At 49.2% G+C, this 26,166-nt stretch overlaps 1 protein-coding gene across 4 annotated transcripts in view; it reads right to left on the bottom strand.

Annotated features, from left to right (window-relative positions):
• Window positions 1–25,396, bottom strand: part of TRMT10B (tRNA methyltransferase 10B) — a 73,969-nt gene extending 48,573 nt beyond the window's left edge. For all 4 annotated transcript variants that reach the window (XR_005750650.1, XR_005750649.1, XM_040361015.1 and 1 more), the window contains exons 1-3: window positions 25,310–25,396; window positions 8,314–8,510; window positions 1,943–2,057 (exon numbers count right to left, since the gene is read on the bottom strand). Coding sequence is in view for 2 of the 4 variants with exons in the window: in XM_040361015.1 (XP_040216949.1) it covers window positions 1,943–2,057; window positions 8,314–8,466 (268 nt within the window). In the remaining 2 variants the exon portion in view is untranslated. The remainder of the gene's footprint in view (window positions 1–1,942; window positions 2,058–8,313; window positions 8,511–25,309) is intronic.
• Between the last annotated feature and the right edge of the window lie 770 nt (window positions 25,397–26,166).

The raw sequence follows: 26,166 nt of genomic DNA, 5'->3' as shown, positions 1-26,166 counted from the left end.
CAAGGTCCTAGGAGTAGTCCTGGACTCTGAACTGTCCTTTAAGCCTCACGTTCAATCACTGTCCAAATCTTGCCGCCTCAACCTTCGCAACATCTCCAAAATACACCCCTTTCTAACCAATGACACCACAAAGCTCCCAATTCACTCCCTGGTCATCTCTCGCCTTGATTACTGCAACTCCCTCCTCATTGGCTTACCTCTGTATACTCTAACCCCCCTTCAGTCCATCATGAATGCTGCGGCCAGACTCATCCACCTTACCAACCGCTCTGTCTCTGCTACTCCTCTCTGTCAATCCCTCCACTGGCTTCCGCTCACCCAACAAATTAAATTTAAACTACTAACAATTACCTACAAAGCCATCCACAACTCTGCCCCTAGCTACATCACTGACCTAGTCTCTAAATACCAACCTAATCGTTCTCTTCGTTCTTCTCAAGACCTCCTACTCTCTAGCTCTCTCATCACCTGCTCCCATGCTCGTCTCCAGGACTTTTCCAGAGCCTCTCCCAGCCTATTTAACTCCTTACCCCAATCTATCCGCCTATCTCCTTCTCTATTAGCTTTTAGAGGATCCCTGAAAAACCTCCTCTTTAGAGAAGCCTACCCTTCCCACACCTAACAACTGTATTTTCATTTGCGTCCATCTGATCATTTCCCACAGCTACTACCCTTTGTTCCACTTGACCCTCCCTTCTAGATTGTAAGCTCTAACGAGCAGGGCCCTCTGATCCCTCCTGTATTGATTTGTATTGTGACTGTACTGTCTTCCCTGATGTAAAGCGCTGCGCAAACTGTTGGCGCTATATAAATCCTGTATAATAATAATAATAACCCACATAGTAATTACTATGCTTCTCTGTGTCCCGTGATGTACTAGAAAGAAAAGTAATATCCTGCATTCTGATCAAATTCTCTGCCAAACTAACATAAAAAAAAATTGATGTCAAAACAAAATTTAGGAAAAAAAAACATTTGGTAAATGGGGAAGGGTGGCCATGTCCCTGGGAATAATGCAGTAGGGACTGGAATGAATGACCAGTAGAACTTGGAAAGGCATTGGTCAGGTAAGAATAGTTGGTAGAAAGCAGGGGGACCTGTAAAAGCTGAAATTGGTAGATAAGCAGGGGGACCTGGATGAGCTGTACTTGTTGGATAGGAAGCAGTTGGAATAACCTGAATCATTGGTAGTGGAAGACCACTGCATTTAGCAAATCTACAGGCCACAAGATAAGTGTACATATCATCCTTTGCCTGCATTTCAAGCTCCCCACTGAGGTCTTGCAGCATTGGCAGGATACTGCAGCAGAAGGTAACCCCTGTATTGCTGTGCCCTGCAAAGGGATCTCTGGCTGAAAGCATGCTTTGCTGCTGACGGCCTTCATTTGGTAGCTGTGAAGTGCGTATGATGTCACCAATTTCACAACATCCTCTCATGCTTTTCAGAATGTGGTCCATATATTTTGGTTTGGAAAGGTCCCACATTTAAGATGCAGGTAACCTGCTGTTATCTGCTATGGTTACAATCCTTTGCCATGAAGACACTGAAGAGTACACAGCTGGAGGTAAACACTGCAGCTGAAAAGTATGCACCCCATAACAGTCCCCCAAAATATATGTATTGGGGGTTTTGTGAAATCTTCTTCAGGCCTAAAAGTATTTTTTTAAATGCATGCAAAAACAGCTCTGGCAGCAGATGGGTTAATAGGTTCTTAAAGCTGGGTGTCAGAAAGTGGCTTCTTGATCATGTGATCACTGTAATTGACTGTCACAGTAATCATGTGATTCTGAGCCTGCCCCCAGCTCTGAATAGTGAGCATGCTGTGTGAGCGCAGCATTGGCTGTGCACATGGTAGCCCAGCATTAAAGCCCTCCGCCATGGTGCCACATATATGCATACAGACAGTGGAAAGAGGTTAATAATGGCGATAGGACAAAATACCTGTATCAGTGTTTCCCGACAGCTTTATTTTTCTTCTTTCCTTTTCCTGTTTTCTTTTACTCTTTCTAGCCATGATAATGTTTTCCCAGTGCCTCTGCTTTCTTAAAACATTTCTCTATTGATAAAAATAGAAAGCAATTGGAAAGAAAATAAATATTTTGTATATTTTTTAAAGTTGCCTATACAGACTAAAACGATATTTCCATTTTAGGTAGGTTCACGATTGGTAAATAACACACCCTTACATTTTTATAGCTTTACACGATTCCAGCAGCATGATCTCTGCATTTAGGTTCCCAAGTCCTACAAGTTGCCGGGGACTTGCTCAACTGTACTATATTTTATATAGTAGTACATTGAATACCCCTACTGCAGAAGAAGGGAGACTCCATGGTGGAATGGGTAGTCCTGTGGACTCAAAAGCTGAAACCTCCCCTCTGAAACCACAAAGAGAAATAATATGCCAGTAGGTGGTTCAACCCTTAAAGGAGATGTAAACACAGAAGGTTTTTTATCTTGATAAAAAACCTTGTGTGTAGCATCCCCCCCAGCACCCCCTAATTACTTACCTGAGCCCCATCTCTCTCCAATTATGTCCACGAGTGTCTTAGCCGTTCGGGACTCTCTTCTCGATTGGCTGAGACACAGCAGTGGCACCATTGGCTAACTGACTTTGACAACCGTGAGAGCCAATCAGAAGAGAGGGGGACGTGGCTGAATCAGGGCTCTGTGTCTGAATGGACACAGGGAGATGTGACTTGGCTTGGGTGCCCCCATAGCAAGCTGCTTGCTTTGGAAGCACTCAACGGAAAGGAGGGGCCAGGAGCACAGAAGAGGTTCTTGGCTACTCTGCAAAACCAACTGCACAGAGCAGATAAGTATAATATGTTTGTTTTTGTAAAACAAGACAATTACTTTAACTGAAACATCCAGTTTTAGTTTACTGACCCACTAAAAAGACCTGGTATGACAGAAATACAAGTGAGATCATTTCCAACACCTTTTAAAAGCTACAAGTTCCCTTATGATTATGCAGATCTTTTTTCTTCACCACTCAGTAAGGCCTAGTACACACAAGAGGATTATCCACTGGAAATGGTCCTCCGGACCGTTTCCGCGGATAAATCCTCTGGCGGATTTGGATCTGATGGTTGTACTAACCATCAGATCGAAATCTGCGCGGAATACATCCGCGGTGACGTGGCCGCGCCGCGATGATGAATGAATGAATGAAAAACTTATATAGCGCGGCACATGCGAACTGAATCGCCTCTGGGCGCTGGTTGTAGTGTCTCATGCCATCAGAAGAGCAGGGTTTTGATCTGCTTTCTGAAAGACAGGTGGTTTTGCTCCAACCAAATGCTGGTTGGTAAAGCATTCCAAAGCCTGGGGCCCTGGAAAGCAAACCTTCTTTCTCCTTTAGATTTGTATTTGGTTTTAGGAACCATGACCAATTTTTGGTCGGTGGAACGCAGAATGCGGTTGCAATTGTGCGGTTTGATCTTGTCGCATAGATATCTAGGAGCCTTCCCATGGATGCACTTATGTGTCAGGCCGAGTGCTTTGAATGCAATTCTGTCTTTCACTGGCAACCAGTGAAGGGATCTCAGTGAAGGTGAGATTGATTCCCAAGATTTTTTCCCAGTCACAAGTCTTGCGGCCGTATTCTGTACGACTTGAAGACGAGCGATTTGGTACTTGGGGAGCCCGAGGTAAAGGGCATTTGCATAGTCCAGTCTGGAATTCACGATTGTTCCCACCACGACTGCTACGTCTTCTTTGGGGATAAATGGAATAAGTCTGCGTAGTAGGCGCATCAAATGGTGGGCCCCGCTGACTACTGACCCTATTTGTGCGTCCATTGTCATGAAGGTGTCAAACGTGACTCCTAGACTTTTGACTTTGGAGCTAGGGGCGATGATTTGTCCCAGAATGGGCGATGGCGTCCAGTTTGTTACTGGTAGTCTCTTCCGACTGGCATCGAAGATAAACAGTTCTGTTTTAGCGCTATTGAGTTTGAGATAACTCTTAGTCATCCAGTTTTCTATTGAAGAGAGACATTTCTCTAATCTGAGATGATGATCCTTTTTGTGGCAGATGCGAAAATACAATTGCGTGTCGTCTGCATAAGAGTGATAAAGTAGTTCTTGGCTACTGATAATATCAAAGAGAGGACGAAGATAGATATTAAACAGCACCGGTGATAGGGGGGATCCTTGGGGGACCCCACATGGCACCGTGCGTTTTTCTGACGTGAAAGATCCCAGTTTCACTGTTTGTGATCGGTTTCCGAGAAAAGAGGAGAACCATGGTAAGGCGTCTTCTGTGACTCCGGCGACTTCTGTGAGTCGTCTCAGTAGCAATTTATGGTCTACTGTGTCGAAGGCTGCGCTTAGGTCCAGCAGAACCAGGAGACACGATTCTCCTTCGTCTGCGGCCTCGAGCGCATCGTCCCATATTTTCAGTAAGGCCGTTTCTGTCCCGTGTCCGGGGCGGAACCCGGACTGAAATGGATCAAGTAGGTTGTGGGTATCCAGATGCTGTTGCAGCTGATTTACCACCACTTTCTCCATTATCTTGGACAGAGCATTTAGACCTGTTATGGGACGGCGGTGAGTTGGGTCCATAGGATCCAAATTAGGTTTTTTCAAGATCGGCAGGATTGTGCCCTCTTTCAGCAGGGAAGGCACTATGCCTTCCTTGAATGACTGATTTATAAGCTGTGTGATTGGAGGCGCCAGGATGTCGGCACATTCCTTTAGTAGCTTGGTGGGAATGATGTCGTTGGGTGCAGTGCTGTTCCGCAATGCACCAATGAATTTTTTGGTGGTATCGATGGAGATGGGTTCCAAAGTGAACTTAGTTGATTGTAGAGGCTTTCTGTCGGTGTTTTGATTGAAGAGGGGACTGAGTGGAGTATTGTTTTGCCGAATACTTACCCGAATTTTTTCAATTTTGTTGATGAAGAAATCCGATAGTTCATTGCAGAACTCTTGGGAGTCTGAAGTGGGGACTTCAAGACATCCCGGATTCATGGTCTGGGTGACCATCCTGAAGAGTTCGCGTGGGCGATTCATTGCGCTGTTAATCACCATGGAAAAGTAAAGTTTTTTGGCTTTAAAAATTTCCTTGTGATATCGTGTTGTTACTGCTTTGTAGAAGTTGAGGCGGTCATCTGAAGGACTTCTTTTCCAGGCGGCTTCCGCCCTTCTGCGCTCTTGCTTCAGTAGCGACAGCTGGTTATTGAACCAGCTGGACTTTTTTGCCCGGCCGCGGACTTTGCGCTTTGGTGCTGCTAAGTCGGCTGACTGTAGCAGAGCTGTATTTATGGCATCCAGTGTATCTGAGGCTGCTAGCTGAGGAGGAATACCCTCAATTCGGTTTCCCAGGGTGGATCTGAAAAGTTCCGAGTGGAGCCTTTTCTGAGATCTAGCCCAGTGTATTGTGACCGGCTTGGGAACCTTCATAGCTAGTGGAATTCTGGGAATTATGAAGCTAATTGCATGGTGGTCTGTCCATGGCAAAGGTTCATTGCCCACAATGTTTATTTTCAGATTTTGTCTGAAAATTAGGTCGAGTGTGTGACCTGAAGCATGCGTGGGTCCGCATATGAGTTGCTGAAGTCCTATCCCTTCCAGGTGGTCGATGCAGGCCTCCGCGATGGGATCCTGTGAGGAGTTGGCCCACAGATTGAAATCCCCGAGCAGCAAAAGATGATTGCTGTTAAGGGCGTAAGTGGATAAGAACTCAGTTAATGCTGGAAGCAACTGCGATTTGGGCCCAGGGGGCCTATAGCAGAGGAGAATGTGAACGGTCTCCTGAGAGTGAGCTTGAAGTTGAAGCGTAAGGGTTTCCATAAAAGGTAGAGGATTTTGAAGGACCGGTTTAGTGATTGCAATATGAGACTTATGAATCACCGCCAGGCCTCCTCCTCTTTGCCCTATTCTATTTTCCGTTAAGATGCGGTAGTTTGCTGGTACCAGTTCTCCGAGAATGGTGTTGCAATCGTCCGACAGCCAACTTTCTGTAATAAAGAGGCAGTCTAGATCGTTTTGTAGTAAGAAATCATGGATTTCTGATCGGTGTTTAACTGCCGATCTAGTGTTAAGCAACGCACATGATATGTGCTTGAGCTGTGTTGAATGGTTGAAATTTTTGATGATCGATCGATGATCGAATCTCAAAAGTTGATCTGATTTTAAGGCTATTGTGGTGACGGCAGGTAATATAGTTGCGAATTGTCTCAGACCCCAAATGGTTTCTGCAGAGTATCGCAATTTAACCATTGTTGCCAGTCACCGTGGGCGGGAGTGCGGGTGTTGGGTGAGAGAGGATTCGCAGAATCCTTGCTCAAGGGGAATAATGTTTGGTCCAGAGGAAGGCAAAAAAACCCTGGGCAAGCTGGCCAATGTGCTGCGGTAGGGAAAAAAATTCCTTCCTGATCCCTGAAGGCGATCGGATCAAAACCCTGGATCAAAAGACTGACGGCTATGGAGGGGAAAAGGGGGGGGGATGCTGGGTGTCACTGCTGCTGGGGTGTACCAAAAAATGGCCGCCAGGCAAAGCACAGGACCCAGGCTGGGGGGGGGCTGTCAGCTTGGTAAAAACAATAATTTACCGATGAGGTTGCTGAACAGGGGACCTCTGGGGGTGTGGGGGTGAAAATCCAGAGCAATCTGTGCTTTTGGAAGTTAGTGCAGGGAGAAACGAACGGCGCGCCGGTAGGCCGCGGCTGAAGCCGCGGACTTTCCTAAGGTGCGGCGGCCGCGAAAAGGAGCAGGCTGGCGCGGGCGTGAAGGAACGCCAAAAAACGCCGAAAATACACCCAGGGGGGGTGACTTGGGACCACCACAAACGAGGGTGGCCGTGCGGGCGGTGATGCCGGCGAAAGATAGTGCAGAGAGCCGCAGTGTGGGGTCTGTGTGACGGCTGCCCTGATAAGGACGGCCGTCAGTGGTTCCCCAGGATGTCAGGCCCTGAGAGGCAGGGTCTTACCTGCGGAAGAAAGAGGAGTCCTCGAGGAGAGAGAGGTGCTGGTTCCTGGTTCCAGGGAGCTGTTTCTGTGTAGCGCCGGTATGGAGAGTCTGCCTAGCGTCTGCCTAGCATCTGACTGCCAGGTCTGGGTGAGAGCAGGCTCGTAAGCGGAAGGTCCGAAGCGCCCTACTCCACCGCTGACACTGACTGACTGACTGACTGACTGGTTGGATTGAGATACTGACACACCAAGGTTCCATATAGAAGGACAACGACAGTGACGCGGCGACGTGCGCGACGCTGTAAGATAAAGACTTCCACGCATGCGTCGAATCATTACGACGCATGCGAGGGAGGTAATCGGACGGATTGATCCGGTGAGTCTGTACAGACCACCGGATCAATCCGATGGACAGGATTCCAGCGGATGGATTTCTTAGCATGCTAAGAAATTTTTATCCGCTGGAAATCCATCGTCCCGAAAAAAATCCGCGGATAAATATCCGCTGGGCCGTACACACCACAGGATCTATCCGCTGGAACTGATCTGCGGATAAATACCAGCGGATAGATCCTCTCGTGTGTACGGGGCCTAAGACTCCATTCACACTTGTGTGTCTTGTCATGCAAAATTGGACAAAGTCGCATGACAAGTTGCAGCCCATTCTTTTTAATGGTACCCGTTCAAATTGGTGAGACTTAAAGTCGCAGTGACTTTGCAAAGGTGCCTGCACTACTTTGGTGCAACTTTTGATGTGACTTTGGCCCAGAGAATGCAAAGTCGGATCAGTCGCACCAAAAGTCGCACTGAGACTTTGGAGACGCACTAATGTAAACAGAGCCTAAAGCCTCGTACACACGATCAGATTATCCGATGGGAATTGTGTGATGATAGGCTGTTTGTATGCTCCATCAGACAATTGTTGTTGGATTTTCCGCGGACAAATGTGGGATAGCATGCTTAAAAATTGTCCAACAAATGTGTGTTGTCCGATTATCCGAGCACGTGTACACAAGCCCATCAGACAATACTCCAAAGTACAAACACGCATGCTCGGAACCAATGCTAACCATAACACTATTAGCAGAAGTTGCCCAACGGGTGGTGCTAAAGAGCTGAAAAAACATGTTCTTTGCCGTTTGTAAGCAATACCAGTTCCTGGCCAACACCCTTCGGACAGAAGTCCTACGCTTTGTCCGATGAAAATCCGATCGTGTGTACAAGGCTTAAGTCACTGACCCAGAACAAGTATGCAGCTGGTGATCTTTGATCTCTTGCATGTAAGGGGTGAGCTAACCACTAACTGGTGCAGCCTAAGTTTAAGCATAAAAAATGTTATTGAGAATGTTGGCAAAGGTGTTTAACATTTCATCTTTCATATCTAAAAAACACTTACCGAACAGGACACAATTTCAGACGGTGAACCAGTTGAGGCAGTTTCCAGATCAATTTGAATTAGTGTAAGATGTTCCATTAAGGAGTCCACACCATCGAGTTTTGTATCCCTTTCTTCTAGTTCCAATGTATTGTTATAATCTAAATCATCCATTAGTCTTTCCCAGTAAGTTTTATCAGATCTTTTTCACCTGACTCCTATGCAAACAAAAAACAAACGACCATTATCTGAACCATAATAAAGCTGTGCTATCTGAAACATGGCTGGATAAAACGATATAGTTAATAAACTAGAGAGAAGGCAGTTCCATAGTAGCAGTCCAACCGAGTCACCTTTCTTTTGCCATGCTCCCTCTACCAGCTCTTTTTGGAAATGTCTTGCCTTATAACAGTCTATGAAAACTTTGGCTTGTGTGCCATTGTCTGCATCTAGGAAGAAATTTATCTTTAAACTCTTGAAATGTCCAAAAATTTGGGATGGCAGCCTCTAAAATCGAAATAGCTGTTACGGTTGATGTTGACCTTCTTAAAATAATTTTTAGGGACCACTTTGCCATCTTTATTCTCTATTCATCTTTATTCACAGTGCCACATCTAAGTACTGAATAGTAGTTGCCTTTCTAATAAAGCAAACCCTATAAAGAAAACTAAACTGTTTAGGGGCTAAAAGAGCCTTGGCATAATGTGGCTCCATAAAGGCATTTATAAACCTTCCTACCTGCATAAATGTCGGTTGATCACGTGCTTTTATGGAGTCATTTGTTGGCCTGTATGCCAAGTCTAGAGTTGAGTAAATCTTATTCCGGTATCAGAAGTTTCTGTTTAAACATGAAGCATGCTGCAGCAATGCATGACCTCTGTCTGTAGTATAAGAACTGACACTTTCTGTGAAGAAACTCAATATCCCACAATCCCTGGGTCTCTTAATCCAATGTACTGCAGGTGAAAGCAAGTAACTAGATCTAACACAAATAAAGCAATTGACAGAGAGATTACTATTTCATCACTAGAGATGGGCTTGGACGTGTTCAGGATCTTAGTCCCAACCCACCTGCCCGATCCCACCAGGAAGCTGACACTGCACACGGCTAATCACTGGCAGTGGGACATTTCCCGATCTGTGCAGCTGCGAACCAGGAAATGTCTCACTGCTTGTGATTAGCCGTGTGCAGTGTTGGCTTGCTGGCGGGATCGGGCACGTGGGATCCCAAACACACCTGAGCCCATTCCTATTCATCACATTAACACTTGTGATGCAACACAGGAAATGGCAAGGCATGTACTGGACACTAATAGCCGGATTCAGGTAGAGCGGTGTATCTTAGATCGGCGTAGCGCATCTCATTTGCGCTACGCTGACGTAACATAGAGAGGCAAGTACAGTATTCTCAAAGCACTTGCTCCGTAAGTTACGTCGGCGTAGCGTAAATGGGCCGGCGTATACCCGCCTAATTCAAATTAGGAAGGTAGTGGGCGTGTTGTATTAAAATTAGCCGTGACCCCATGTAAATGAATTCCCGAACGAACGGCGCATGCGCGCGCATGCTCAGAATCACGTCGAATTTCCGCCCTAAGATACGACGGCTCAATGGCAACGACGTGAACGTAACCTACGCCCAGCCTCATTCACGTACGACTTACGTAAACGACGTAAAATACGACTGCAGTTCCGATGTCCATACCCTAACATGACTTAGACCAGCTATTTGGTGGTTTATCTTTACGCCGGACGTACGCCTTACGTAAACGGCGTAGCTTACTGCGACAGGCGCAAGTATGTTCGTGAATCGGCGTATCTCGCTCATTTACATATTCAACACGTAAATCAATGGAAGCGCCCCTAGCGGCCAGCGTAAATATGCACCCAAGATACAACGGCGTAGGAGACTTACGTCGGCCGTAGGAAGCCAGAATTCAGGCGTATCTAGTATTGAGAATAAAGCGCATAGATTCGACGGCGCATCTGTACACTTACGCTGCGTATCTGTAGATACGCCAGCGTAAGTCTTTCTGAATCTGGCCCTAAGTAACCCAGAACAAGTTGCCTGTCCCTTTGACCACTAGGGACAGATTAGCTGTAGCAAACCATGGAGACAGAGGGATAAGTCAGCCATGAAACTACAAACTGCAGCCACAACATGTGAGCCAATCATTATAACAGGGAACAAACTACACTAATACCTAGTTAAAATAACAAAAACATTTGAAAGTGTGCAATGTCTTTAACATCACAGACTTGCCTCCTACAGAGCTGACAGGTCCGCGCTCTCAACTATGTCTTCCACACCCAACATCTTTAATCCATTAATCATTAACTAATAATGTAACTAGTAGCATTCATCCTGGAGTTAAATTATTCTAACTCTCTACCCCTACTCCAGGCATCATACAGGTACCAAGAATATACACTGCACGTCACAGGCAATGATTACAAAAAAAAATCTAGGAGTAATAGAAAGGAGGGTTTTACTTTTAAGCACATTTAAATTCATATATGTTGTTTTAAATAAACAAATGGGCCTCCAGGTTTATACCATATTGTGCCAGTATGCACAGCATATTAGCAATTTTTTGCAGACATACCTGTCAAACAAAGCCCTCCAGCTGGTCACAGGTGCCTCTATCTTCTCCTGCTCTTCCTTCCGGGTTCGTTCTGTGTGCCCGCTTGAATGGCTGGACTGTGATTGTCACTTCATCACACGGAGAGGTGCTGTTAGCATAAAACGAGCATCTGTGGGATGAAGGCCCCACCCCGCAATTTACAGGACTAATGCTGGCCATACACTATATGAAAAATCGGCCAAACCCATTTTTCGAAAAACGAAAATTCGGACGTTTTTTACATATACCTAGTGCAGACAGTTTGGACAGGAAACACATTAACCTTTCAATTTATCATTCGTTTCGGCAGAACATTTCCAAACTTGTCCTTCGTTTTTTGGCTCAAAAACATCCCCACCTTTATCGATTTTGTGCCCAATAACTGTCCGAAAAACAAACAAACTGTCTAAATGACTGAATTTCGTCCGATTTTTCGTATAGTGTATGGCCAGCGTTGCCCTAGATTGACATCTATGCGGTTGTGGTTTTCCGGCACGTTTTGCTTTTTAGAACACACAATTTTTATGTGTTTTTGCATGCAGTTTTTATACATTTTGCATGCACCACCCATGTTGAGGGCATGTGTCCCGTTATGGTTTAGGAGGGGGCGCTCGCTCGTCCCCAGCCTTTCCTGACCTGCCGGGCTGCATGCTCAGGTAAAGGTCTGGTATGGATTTTGGGGTAATTTGGGCGTGGGGCTCCCCTCCAAATCCATACCAGACCCGAAGGGCCTGGTATTGATTGGGGTGGTTGGATTTCCCAGATTTTTTAACAATTTTTGTTTTTAACTTCAGCTGTCAGCAGGGAACACCGCTGACAGCTGATGACTTATTGGTTGTTAAGGACACAGCGGCCGGTATGTTTTCACATTCTGCTCCCTATCGCAGATTGCTCCGGAAGTCACGTTCCGTCGCCGCCATCTTGCTACACCCCAGACTCCTGCACAGTAATGATAGAGTGAGGAGGGGGCAAGCGGACATCTTGTTACACCCATCTGAGTTTTAGATTTCACACTTATTTTCAACACAAAACTGAGCTTATATGCTTAAATACAGTGGGGCAGATCCACGTACATCGGCGCATATATAGGCCGGTGTAGCGCATCTCATTTCCGCTACACCAGCTCAACTTAGAGAGGAAAGTACTGTGTTCCATTGAAATGAGCCGTGACCCCATGCAAATGAAGGGCCGAACGAACGGCACATGCGCCGCGACGCTGACTATGTTCAGCGCCTCTCTGCGCATGCTCAGAACTAGGCCCGGCGTAATCAGTGAAATACGAACTAGGCCCGGCGTAATCAGTGAGATACGCCCAGGGCATAAATACGCCCAGACATGTGCCCGTCAGTGGCGGCTGGTGCTCAAAATTTTTGGGGGGGCGCAAAGGAAAAAAAAATTGCAGTCTCACTGTGCCCAAACGCAGCCACTGTTACATGCCATCAAACGCAGCCACTGTTACATGCCATCAAACGCAGCCACTGTGCCATCAATTTGCACCACTGTGCCATGCCATCAAATGCAGTCACTGTGCCATCAATTTGCACCACTGTGCCATGCCATCAATTCGCACCACTGTGCCATGCCATTAAACGCAGTCACTGTGCCATGCCATCAAATGCAGTCACTGTGCCATCAATTCGCACCACTGTGCCATGCCATTAAACGCAGTCACTGTGCCATGCCATCAAATGCAGTCACTGTGCCATCAATTTGCACCACTGTGCCATGCCATTAAACGCAGTCACTGTGCCATCCATTGTCACCACTGTGCCATGCCATTAAACGCAGCCACTGTGCCATACATTGTCACCACTGTGCCATGCCATTAAACGCAGTCACTGTGCCATCCATTGTCACCACTGTGCCATGCCATTAAACGCAGCCACTGTACCATACATTGTCACCACTGTGTCATGCCATTAAACGCAGCCACTGTGCCATCCATTGTCACCACTGTGCCATCCATTGTCACCACTGTGCCATGCCATTAAACACAGCCACTGTGCCATCCATTGTCACCACTGTGCCATGCATTGTCACCACTGTGCCATGCCATTAAACGCAGCCACTGTGCCATACATTGTCACCACTGTGCCATACATTGTCACCACTGTGCCATGCCATTAAACGCAGCCACTGTGCCATACATTGTCACCACTGTGCCATACATTGTCACCACTGTGCCATGCCATTAAACGCAGCCACTGTGCCCTTTAATGGTCGCCGCTGTGCCAATTGTCCCCACTGTGCCCTGTAAATTGCTTTCTTCCCCCCCGCCCGGCACTTACCTTTACTGGTTTTAGGCATCCACGTCCCACGATGTCTTCTCCCGCCCTCGATGACTGACAGGCGTCTCAGCCAATCAGGTTACTGGTAGCCAGAACCGGCCAACCTGATTGGCTGAGACGCCTGTCATCTTATTCAAGGGGCGTACAGTCTGTGCGCTCCGAGAATAAGCTTCCGGGACCCGAGGGCTGTATTGGGAAAGCCTATCAGAGCTGTTGGCTTTGATAGACATTTCCGTACAGCCAACCAGCTGGCGTTATTCAGATGGCCGGACATTGAGCGTCGACCATCTGAATAACAGCGGCAGCGGCAAAAATAACATAAATTCGTGCAATGCATGAATCTATGTTATTTGACTCAGTGGCAGTGAGAGCCAGAGGGGGCGGCGCTCCAGCGCCCTCTATGGACGAACCGCCACTGGTGCCCGTCCAGTGCAAAAGTACATCCGCTTGTTTCCCCCCCTGAAGCAAGGTACTTTTGTTGTTTTCTTTGCAGCTGTTTGATTTTGAGCCATGTCTGCTCCAGCAGCTTAGAAGAAGAGGAAGCTAAATTATTCCCCACAGGAGAAGGTGATCATTATCAGAGCCATGGCCCAGTATGATACGTTTCTTCATGGGGCAGAGAGTGCCAATACCACCCAGGCCAGGAGGAAGGAGATCCTGACGCTGATTGTCACAGATGTCAATGCTTTGGGGAGTGAGGTCAGGACCCCCAATGACATTTTAAAAAAAATCAATTACCTGCGTCGCCTGGTGAAAGGTAAGCTGGCCAGGATGAGCACTCATGCCAGGGGCACTGGAGGGGGACCAGCAACTACCCTGTCGTTGACTCCTGAGGAGCAGGTTATTGCCCAGTGCCTCCACAGGCATCAAGTGGAGGGAGTTGAGGGCTTTGACTCCATTGCGGATGCCTTGAGGACAGGTAAGTGTGTTTTATCTCCTATCTGGTGTGTAGCATGTGTGTGGGTGGAAGGGAACATGTGACAAGTGTGTGGATCCTCCAACATGTGAATGTTTTGTGTCATCCACAGATGTGCAGGAGGGTGCTGGGCCATCTGGCCAGTCCACAACATCCCCCGGACATCATTCTGAGGCAGACCCCCTGGCAAGCCAGGAGTCCTCTGTGGAAGGGAGTGGCCACACCTCTCCTCTGGAGGTGGTTGAGGAGGAGGAGGTGACCAGTGGGAATGAGGTCAGGCTCCATTTGGAGGAGTCTTCCCCTGTGGCTGGGACCAGTCAACCCACCATCAGGGGTAGCCCCTCCCGCTCCTCCCCCAACAGGGCTTCCCCCACAAGGGTCTCCCCTTCTCCACTGCCCACTTCTGGACACAGGAAGGTGTCTAGGAAGACAAGGGGGGTGTCTGATGTTTTCCCGGAACACCTCAGGAGGGACCAGGCCCGCCATCTGGGTGAGGTTGCCATGAACATTGACCACATGGCACACAGCATGGCCACCCTGAAGGAAGCTGTGCAGGATGTGGGCTCCAATTTGGCAGCTGGGGTCACCTGCCTGGTTGAACTGCAGGCCACCACAGCAGGCCTTAATGATGAGGTCCACGCCCTGACAGAGGCTGTCAGGGACAACACAGCAGCCATCCAGGCGGGGGTGAGGCTGCAGGAGGACACAAATTCGGTCCTCACCCGCATCGCCCTGGCGTTGGAGGGCAGGCCGCCAGCCGTGGAGAGACCAGGGGATGCTCCTCCTCCTGATCCCCCCCCATGAGTCTCCCATGAGGAGCCGGGGCCGTGGGGCACATCAGCGCCGTTGATTTTTTTTCGTATATACTCAGGTTATGAGTTTTTTATGTTTATTTTTTGTATATACTCAGGTTATGAGTTTTTTATGTTTATTTTTTGTATATACTCAGGTTATGAGTTTTTTGATTTTTGTTTGCCCAAGCACACGGTCAGTAGTGCAGGCTACAGTGTGACTGGTGTTTGAATGTGGGGGTGACATTCCTGCCAGAAAAGGGGTGTCACCCTTGGTCGTCGGGGAGAAGTGATCCCCAGGACCAGGGAGAAGTGATCCCCAGGTCTGTGTGAATGTGGTATGAATGTACAGCAACATAATTGGAGCCTTGACGGGGCATTGCTGCTCCCAAGTCCTGCATTGTGGACTTGGGCTAATCCAATTTGATGAGGATGTGGGGTGTCTGTGCTAGGGACCACAGTGGTGTGCATGCGTGCATTCTCCTTGTGCCATGAAGAATGTGTGGGTTTAACGTGCAAAGATGCCTACTGTGGGGCATCTCCTGACTGGTCTTCCCTCAGCAGACGGGGTACCCTCGGTTAGGGGGGGAATGTGTGGTTCGGGGGTCAGGTCATCACGTATGTCTATCTCCAGGCCCTTTCTCACGGTGAAGTTGTGCAGCATGCAACATGCACCGATGATCTGGCACACAAAGTTTGGGGAATACAACAGGGCCCCCCCCGGACGTGTCCAGGCATCGGAAACGGGACTTCAGGAGGCCAAATGTGCGTTCCACCACTGCACGGGTACGTGTGTGTGCATCATTGTATCTTCTCTCTCCTGGGGTTTGGGGATCCCGGAATGGAGTCATGAGATGGGGCCCAAGTGCATATGCAGAGTCACCTGGAAGGGAAAAGTCAGGAGGATGTTAGTCGTGCATGTGCCCCTCGTGATGTCTGCATCATGGGGGCGGACAGTCATGCCTGACACCCATGTCACTGAGCAACCAGCCAGTTGTCCCCGTACACGTTCTGTTCAAATTCTGTTGGGATGGAGCTTTGACGGAATATGTAGCTGTCGTGGCTGGATCCAGGGTGTTTGGCACGGACGTGCCATATGAGGCATTGGGCATCGGCTATCACCTGTACGTTGATGGAATGCCAGTGCTTCCGATTGCGGTATATGTGCTCTGTGTGCACATGGGTGCAATCAATGGCCCCCACGGTGCGTGGGAATCAGGCAATTCTGTAGAAATCACGCATTGCCTTCACGCGCAGATGCTCCTGGGTGGGTCTGATGATTTGGTGGGCCATGCGTCTGAGGATTGCGGGGACAACCTGGTGCACACATCTGCTAATGGAGGATTGTGCCATCCCAGCCACAACTCCACTTGTACGCTGGAACGAGCCACTGGCAATGAAATGGAGTGTTGCCAGTACCTTGACCAGTGGCTCCACTGCATGTGAGCGGTGTGTCTGGCTGGTGATGTCATCTTTCAGGGTTGTGGCTAATTCCAGGATGGCAGAATCTGAAGATGCGATACACCTCCGATTCCCCCATGCCAAAGACGTTTAGGCGCGGTCGGTATATCCGCTCCCGTGCCCTCCTCCTTCTACGCGCATGTAAAGCCAGTAGTATAGCTATGACCATGGATGCCCCTGGCATGTTGGCATACAGATTGATGTCCTGCAAGTGTGGATGCTCAGCTCGTCCCTAACGGTGCTGCTGAAGCTGCTCTCCAGATGACCTGCACACGTCTGGTGCAAAGTTACCCCTGCTTTTATGAGGGGTAACTTTAAGCCGGACGTATACCTTATGTGCGGCGCGCGTAGCCCGCGTCGGGCGCCCGTACGTTCGTGGATCGCCGTATCTCCCTCATTTGCATATTTGAATAGCAAAACAATGGTGCATCCAGCGTATATATGCGCCCACGATGCGCCGGCGCAGAAAAATTACGTCGGTCGGAAAAATTCTATTTTCAGGCGTATCTCAATCTGTGGATACGGCGCATAGTTACACTGGCGTGTATATACACTTACGCCGCGCATCTCGAGATACGCCGGCGTAAGTGCTTTGTGGATCTGGCCCATTGTTTTTAAATCCGACGGACTGTTTAGATGTTAAATGTGAAAATCAGAGATGTTTTGTCACATGAGCAAACATGTAGGCTGCATTCACACCTGAGCGTAGCGTTTTGCGTCATTTTTTAACCGCGACAAAACGCAGAGTTTTTTACAGCGATTTGCCGCGACAAAACGCGGCGTTTTTTACCGTTTATGTAAAACGCCCAAACGCCCAAATTCGAGCGACAAAAAAGGGTCCAAAACTTGTTTGGGCTTCAGGCGTTCTGCGTCAGGCGTTTTGTAGTGGAGATGTAAACCATCTCCATAGAGAATAATGTATTTTTTCCTCTCTAGCGTTTTGGGGCGTCGCGCTTCAGGCGACAAAACGCTTAGGTGTGAATGCAGCCGTAAGGTCATCAGGTTTGCTGCTGCTTTCAACATTTAACATTTAAACAGTCGTCGGATTTCCAAATACTGGGGTAGATTCAGGAACAATTTCCGCCGGTGTAGACTGAGATGCGCGGCGTAAATGCCAATTTGCGCCGGCGTATCTCCGCGCCGTATTCAGCAAACAATATTACGCCGTAACGTAGATTTTTTTTTTTCGTTTGGACCTTTCCACGCCGGTGCGGCGTGGGCGCCCATTTACGCTGGTCTGAACTAGCGCGGCCCTGGTTTTTCTATTTTAAATATGCAAATGAGGGAGTTGGTCCGATTCAGCAAATTACGAATTGCCGGCGCAGGCTACTCCCGGTGCGTGTAACTCTGGTTTGCAGCGGAAAGTTACCCTTTATAAAGCAGGGGTAACTTTACACCACACTTGCACAGGTCATTTGGAGAGCAGATAAAACCACATCGCTACAGACGAACTGAGCTGCAAGTACACTTGCTGGACAACACCTGTGTGCCATCATGCCAGGGGCAGCCGTGGTCCTTGCACTTCTGCGTCGACGGGCACGTAGGAGGGAACAGGAGATAATCTTCCGCACACGCATTAATGTTTTTGGCATGGGGGACGCAGAGGTGTATCGCACCTACAGGTTCAGCCGTGAAGCCATACTGGAAATCACCAGATTCCTGCAGGATGACCTCACAAGCCCCACACTCCGCACACATGCAGTGCAGCCACTGGTGAAGGTATTAGCCACACTTCATTTCTTGGCCACTGGTTCTTTTCAAAGGACAAGTGCACTGTCGGCTGGGATGTCACAACCCACCGTGAGCAGGTGTGTTCACCAGGTGATACCAGCAATATTGAGACACATGTCCCACCTCTTCATAAAACCCTCCCAGGAGGTCCAGCGGATGAAGACAATGCAAGATTTTTATGCAATTGATAGATTTCCTGGCACAGTGGGTGCAATTGATTGTACACATGTGGCACTTCAGCCCCCCCGTGACATCGAGCACATTTATTGTAATCGAAAGCACTGGCATTCGATTAATGTGCAGATTATAGTAGATGCCCAAGGACTAATATGGTACGTCCGTGCCAAACACCCCGGCTCGTGCCATGATAGCTTTATTTATCGTCATAGCAACATCCCAGATGAATTTGACCAGAACGTCTACGGGGACAGCTGGCTGGTTGGTGAGTGACATGGGTGTCAGGTATGACTGTCCCCCCCCATGATATAGACATCACGAGGGGCACATGCATGAGTAACATCCTCCTGTCTTTTCCCTTACAGGTGATGCAGCATATGCACTTGGACCACATATGATGACCCCATTCCGGAACCCCCAAACCCCAGGAGAGAAGAGATACAACCTAGCCCATGCACGGACCCGTGGAGCGAACATTTGGTCTGCTGAAATCTCGTTTTCGCTGCCTGGATAAGTCTGGGGGGACCCTGTTATATTCCCCTGAATTTGTTTGCAAAATTATCGGGGCTTGTTGCATTCTCCATAACTTTGCAGTGAGAAGGGGCCTGGAGATTGAGCTACGTGAGGACCTGACCCCCCAACCACATAATCCCCCCCTGCCAGAGGCTAACCCGTCTGCTGAAGGAAGAGCAGTCAGGAGTCGCCTCGTCGAACGTTATTTTTCACGATTAAATTAATGTTAATGGATGCATGCACATCACTGTGGTCCCTAACACATACACCCCACATTCACACAGAATTGGATTAGACCGAAGTACCACCCATGGTACTAGGGAGCAGCAACGCCGCGCCAAGGCTCCAATTATGTTGCTGTCCATTCATACATCTTTATGAATAAATCATGCACTAACTCCCGTGTGCATATAAAATAATAAATAATTCTCATAACTTGAGAAAATAAAAATAAATTTTTGCAATACATGAGTAAAATGGAAAAAATATTCTCATAACCTGAGTAGAAAAATAAAAAATTTAAAATAACATGACTATAAAAAAAAAAAAAAACCTGAGTATAATTAAATTTAACCAAAATCAACGGCCCTGTCGTGGGCTCTTTCTTGGCCCTCGGCTCCTGGGGCGCAGTTGCCTGCGGCGAGCCGGGGCTGGTGGGGCCGGGGCTGGTGGAGCCGGGGCTGGTGGAGCCGGGGCTGGTGGGGCCGGGGCTGGTGGGGCCGGGGCTGGTGGAGCCGGGGCTGGTGGGGCCGGGGCTGGTGGGGCAGGGGCTGGTGGAGCCGGGGCTGGTGGGGCAGGGGGTGGTGGGGCCGGGGCTGGTGGGGCAGGGGGTGGTGGTACCTCCCCCAGTCTCTCCCTAGCTGCATCCCTGCCCTCCATTGCCACGGCTAACCTATTAAGGTAGATATTAGTTGCAGCCTGCATCCGCAGCCGGCGGGTCACATTGCTGCGCGGCTGGCGCCGTGTCAGCCTCCCCTCCTCTCTTACTGCACCTGCCAGGCTGCGGACCTCTGCCACCAGCTCGCTTGTGGTGGCCTGAAGCTCACCCAGAGACGTGAGAAGGGCTGCCCCGTTACCCACCACGTCCTGGAGGCTGTCGTTTATTAGTAAACTCTGGCCAGCCTGCTGAGTAATGGCCTCCTTCATTGCCAGAGTGCAGGCAGCCTGGCTCTCTGCAGAGGACTCCAGGCTAGCAGCCACCCGTGAGAGATCCCCCGCAAGAGACCCCATATAGCGGGTCTGTTTAGTTTGGTCCCTTGCCAGAGACACCTCCAGCTCGTCATGGACTCTCCTCCTTTTTTGACGAGCCATCCTTGGGGCAGGAGTAGATTGAGGACGGCTGGAGGGGCTTGGGTCCTGTGAGGGCCCGGCCTGGGAGGGGCTTGGGTCCTGTGAGGGCCCGGCCTGGGAGGGGCTTGGGTCCTGTGAGGGCCCGGCCTGGGAGGGGCTTGGGTCCTGTGAGGGCCCGGCCTGGGAGGGGCTTGGGTCCCTAGGTGGGGAATCCCTGATAGGGCTAGAGAGCCCTGAGGGGGTAAATGTCATGAGGGGGGAGGTGGGGGAGGGGTCAGGAATGGGGGTCTCCAAAAATAAAATAAACGTTTCCTCCTCCTCTTCTACGGGCTGCTCCTCCACCACTTCCTCCACCACAGAGGTAGGGGCAGTCTCCACCCTGGATGTGGTGGGTCGGTCGGCAGCCGATGATGGCCCAGCTCCATCCTGCACATCTGTGGAGGACACAAAACATTCAGATGTTGGTGGACCCACACAATTGTCACTTGTTCCCTCCCCCCCACACACACATGCAACACACCAGAAAGAAGAGAAAACACACTTACCTGTCCTCAAGGGCTGCTCTCCAGAATCAAACCCATCCAGGCCCTCCACCACCGAACGATCTAGGAACCTGGCCACCACAAGGTCCTCTGATGTCAATGTAATTTTTTTTGCTGGCCCACCACCTGTTCCCCTGGCATGTTTACGCATTGCCACCAACTTGTCTTTAACCAGTTTGCGCAAATCATTAATTTTTTTTCTGATATGTTTGGGCTGCCTCTCCGCAACCCCCAAAGCATTGACCTGGTTAGTAATGATGGCAAAAATTCGCTCTTTATCAGATTTGCCAGTGTGCCCACTCTGTGGCCCATAGAGGCGGTCCCCATGTTGGGAGAGCCCCTCAATAATTACTGCCCTCTCCTCAGGGCTAAAGTTGGTCATCCGGCCACCTGTTGCTTCTTCAGCAGACATAATAATGCACAGACAATAGCAAGAGCAATAGCAAATTACCTAGCAGTTGATAAAATTGCTTGGGAACATTTGCACCTGTAGGGCGGAACTCTGGTCTGATTTATGGCCTGGGCGTAGGCAGTGGGCCGGCGTAGCGCAGGTGTCACGCCGGGGGGCAGTTCTGAGCATGGGCAGATTGGGGCATTTGCCCCAGGGAGCACACTGCGCATGCGCGGCCGACTCTGCGCCCCGCCGTGACCCCTGCGCCACGCTCCCCGCTTCATTAGCATAGGGAGCCACCCATTTTATTCTACCCCGCCTTACGCCGCGCTACGCCGCCTTACGCCGTGTAAAATCCGCCACGCCGGGGCAAGAGACAGGAAAAAAGTTTCCTGAATCACTAGATGCACTGTGCCGGACCAAAGATCCGCTGATGTTCCTGAATCTGGCCCACTGTCTTTAAGCATAAAAGCTCTGTTTTGTGTTGAAAATAAGTCTCAAATCTAAAACTCCGGTGGATGTCCGCTTGCCCCCTTCTCACTCTATCTTTACTGTCCAGGGGCTAGATTCAGATAGATCAGCGGATCTTTAGATCCGCGTAATCTATTTTATTTACGATCCGCCAGCGCAATTTTTTGAGGCAAGTGCAATATTCAGAAAGCACTTACCTCGAAATTTGCGCCGGCGGATCGGAACTCCCCCGGCGGAATTCAAATTCCGCGGCTAGGGGGAGTGTATTATTTAAATCAGGCGCGTCCCCGTGCCGATCGTACTGCGCCTGCGACGGCCGCGATTTTTCCCAGTGCGCATGCTCCAAATGATGTCGCTAGAACGTCATTGGTTTCGGGGTGAACGTAAATTACGTCCATCCGTATTCGCGACCAACTTACGCAAACGACGTAAAAATTCAAAACTCGGCGCGGGAACGACGGCCATAATTAACATTGGATACGCCGCATATAGCAGGGGTAAGTATACGCCGGAAAAAGCCGAACGCAAACAACGTAAAAAAAAAGCGACGGGCGGGCATTCGTTTCTGAATCGGCGGAAATCGGAATTTGCATATTCGTCGCGTAAAAAACCGAAGTGTCACCTAGCGGCCGGCGGGAGATTACAGCCTAAGATCCGACGGTGTAAGTCACTTACACCTGTCGGATCTAAGGGAGATCTATCCATAACCGACCGTCGGATCTCAGAGATACGAGGGCGTATCAGGAGATACGCCGTCGTATCTCTTTCTGAATCTCCCCCCAGGAGTGTGGGGTGTAGCAAGATGGCGGCGAAAAAACTTCACTTCCGCAGCATTCTGTGATAGGGAGCGGAATTTGACACTGCACCGGCATCCCAGCCCACTACTTAACAAGCAGCTATTCACAGTTTGTTATTGGAAAAAAAAAAAACACATCAAAAACGCAACACTTGCATTTTTTGGTGCGTGTCCATTAAGCCTGGGTTCATAGTAGTGCAATCTCAGAAATTGCATGTGATTTACACCCGCACCGCAGGTGACGATCAAATGCGATCTCTGAGCAATGCCAGTTCAGCCATACAGTTGTATGGCTGAACTGGCATTGGATTCGCAAAGAAAATAGTGCAGGGACGTAATTTTTCTCTGCACTAGAATCAGATCGCATGGGTGTTCTCACCAATGCGATCCGATTCCTGCGCGAGTTCGCACTGTGATCTGTTAACAAATCTGGGGGTGTCATTAAGGCCGTGTTCACACTAGTGTGATGTGAGAACCCTGCAAATCCACTGCGGGTTCCCGCATCGCACAGCAGTTCACACTGCTACAGTATATGGGAAGTGTCATACAACAATAATGACACCCCCTTTTCAGCTCGCACTGCGAACTGACAGTTCAGACATGAATTGGATAGCATAGGTGTGAACACCCATGCGATCCGATTCTGGTGCAGACCAAAAAAAAGGGTCCTGTGCGTGTTTGGTCCGTATGCGGTGCGATATCAGCCATACTATCTGTATGGCTGAAATCACATTGCACAAACAGGTAGTGTGGTGCGAATCACATGCGATATCACACAGTGCACAAGTGTGATCCGTTTCCTTTATAATGCAATGACACCCGCATCGGTTCGCAGAGGGCAGTGTGAACTGCCTGCGGGAGAGGAGCGTTACGGGAATCGGTGCTGGTTTCCGCATCGCATCAGTGTGAACCTAGGCTGAAGTCTATTACATAAAAAAACGCAATCTACTGTGGGGGAAAAAAAGTCCCTGACCCTTTCCAAAAACGCATTGATGTCAACGTGTATTATAGGAAACCATGTTAAATGCAATGTAGTGCATTTCTGCGAAATGCAAAACACCAAAAAAAATGCAAATAGGTGTGAACCAAGTGTTAAAGGATCTGCTACTGACAGCGTGGTGCCAGAAGTCTGAAGTCTAGTGGAGTGCATGTCTCAACAGGTTGGCGAGTGGTCATAATGTTATGGCTGATCAGTGTAAGGTCAACACCTCCCAACTTTCTGAAGGATACCTTTTAATTAGGGTTGTCCCGATACCGATACCAAGCATTTCCCCGAGTACTTGTACTCGGGAAAATGCTCCGATACTTTACCCGATACCTGACTTTCCCTGTTTCCATCTCCAGTTCCCCCATCCGTTCTGCTCTCTTCCTCCATGCTCCTGTGTCCCCCCCCTCCATGCCGCTGCCATTCTGCTTACTCCCTCCATGCTCCGTGTCCCCCCTCCGTGCCGCTGCCCGTCTGCTCTCTTCCTCCATGCTCCTGTGTCCCCCCCTCCATGCCGCTGCCATTCTGCTTACTCCCTCCATGCTCCGTGTCCCCCCTCCGTGCCGCTGCCCGTCTGCTCTCTTCCTCCATGCTCCTGTGTCCCCCCCCTCCATGCCGCTGCCATTCTGCTTACTCCCTCCATGCTCCGTGTCCCCCCTCCGTGCCGCTGCCTGTCTGCTCTCTTCCTCCATGCTCCTGTGTCCCCCCCTCCGTGCCGCTGCCATTCTGCTTACTCCCTCCATGCTCCGTGTCCCCCCTCCGTGCCGCTGCCAGTCTGCTCTCTTCCTCCATGCTCCTGTGTCCCCCCCTCCGTGCTGCTGCCATTCTGCTTACTCCCTCCATGCTCCGTGTCCCCCCTCCGTGCCGCTGCCTGTCTGCTCTCTTCCTCCATGCTCCTGTGTCCCCCCCTCCGTGCCGCTGCCATTCTGCTAACTCCCTCCATGCTCCGTGTCCCCCCTCCGTGCCGCTGCCCGTCTGCTCTTTTCCTCCATGCTCCTGTGTCCCCCCCTGCGTGCCGCTGCTATTCTGCTTACCCCCTCCGTGCCGTGCCGCAGCTGTCCTCCGTTCTGTTCTCCCCCTCTGTGCCGTGCCGCAGCTGTCCTCCGTTCTGTTCTCCCCCTCCATGCCGTGTTCCGTGTCCCCCCTCCGTGCTGCTGCTTCCCCCTCCGTGCTCTGTGTCCCCCTTCATGTCCTCCTCTGCCCCCTCTGTCAGGATGGAGAGCGGCGGTAGGAGCCGCTAAACCTGGCTCCTACCTTTTCTGAATGAACTGAGTCAGTGATCACTGACTCTGTCCATTCATATAACTGAGCATCGCAAACTGTGTTTACAATGCTTCAGTTTATGAATGGATAGGAGCCTCTGTCTCCTGTCCATTCATTTCCAGTGCAGCTGAGAAAGGGACTGGGGAATCTGTGTCCTTAGTCCCTTTCTCTGTCTTAAAGGGGAGATGTCAGAGGCCTGTTAAGACCCCTGATATCTCACCAAAGACCCCCAACAGGGCTGATTAAAAAAAAAAAAAAAATTGCAATAAATATTTAAAAAATAAACATAAAATGTAAATAATAATAATAAAAAAAACACACGGACAATCCACCCTCCCCCCTAAAAAAAAAAAAAAAAAACTGTCACATGACATAAAAAAAAGAGTATCGGTATCGGCGAGTACTTGAAAAAAAGTATCGGTATCGGCGAGTACTTGAAAAAAAGTATCGGTACTTGTACTCGGTCTCAAAAAAGTGGTATCGGGACAACCCTACTTTTAATACATAATAATAGATCAATGACCACATTTCTTCAAACTAGAAAGGCTGCATATGATCTATTACATTGTGTCTGAAATGAAATAAGTCCATGATTCTGAAGGTGTGATTAAATACTGAGAGCAGCAATGGCATTCTTTAGCTGTTGTGGGTTGTAATGTAGTGTACACATAATGCCCGCAGTTCCACTAACGTCCAGTGACCCATAAGGGTGCCCTCTCCCTATTACCACTGTGTATTACGAGGTCAGGATAAGGATCCCCACCTGATCTCTATTACTCACAGCTTTATCCTCCGAGTACATTGCACACAGACACACAAAGCAACCCGGAAATAGAAACACCGGCATGGGTACAGAAGGAACCGGAAGTGGTGGGAGGAGCAAACACACAGTAAAGAGACAGTTCAGAGAAGCTCGGATTTCACTGTCTCTTTTCTATAAGAGCGTGCTGGATGTGAGAGAGGACAACGTGTCACATAGGGGATCAATGTGCAGTGACAATATAGGGGTGCCGGTTGGATATATGTTGTTGAGGAGTGGGTGCTCTGTGATTTATAAAGAGACGCAGAGTTGTTAGATAGTGGGAGCAGTGTCGGTGCTGCAGGGTTATATGGTACAATGGCATGCAGGGGGAGAGGGATGGAGTGAAAGGCAACCCGGATGTTTTTTTTTTTCTTTCATTCAAGCACAGGGTTGAATGAAAAGAATGACTTGGCTCCCCATACACACACCTGATGTGGATGGGGGAATCCTCCCCGCTGAGCCTTTGCATTCTGACAGTTGGGAGACTTCCCTGCCATCAGAATACACTGATCAGGTTTGCCAGATATAGCATTGCAGTGCTGATTGAGCTGGTAGATCGGCTTCTGTACAACACCCCTGGCCATACAAGGATCAAAATTTGTCCGCACCCTGTTGAGCGAATGCTGGACGAATTCCGATCCATGGATGGCCAGCAGAGTGACATGAGGTTGTTGGGTGAAGATGCAGGTTTGGGAGTTGGGTGACATGCCAATGCTGGGTGACATGCCCATGCTGGGACAGTGTTACTGGGTGACTTGAATATGCTGGGACAGTGTTACAGGGTGACATGCCCATGCCATGCTATACATATATTGTTGCATTTTTTAGCACGGTAA

The sequence above is a fragment of the Rana temporaria genome, chromosome 1 (genome assembly GCF_905171775.1).
Source record: "Rana temporaria chromosome 1, aRanTem1.1, whole genome shotgun sequence".
Classification (NCBI taxonomy): Eukaryota; Metazoa; Chordata; class Amphibia; order Anura; family Ranidae; genus Rana; species Rana temporaria.
This window is presented reverse-complemented; position numbering and strand designations above follow the sequence as displayed.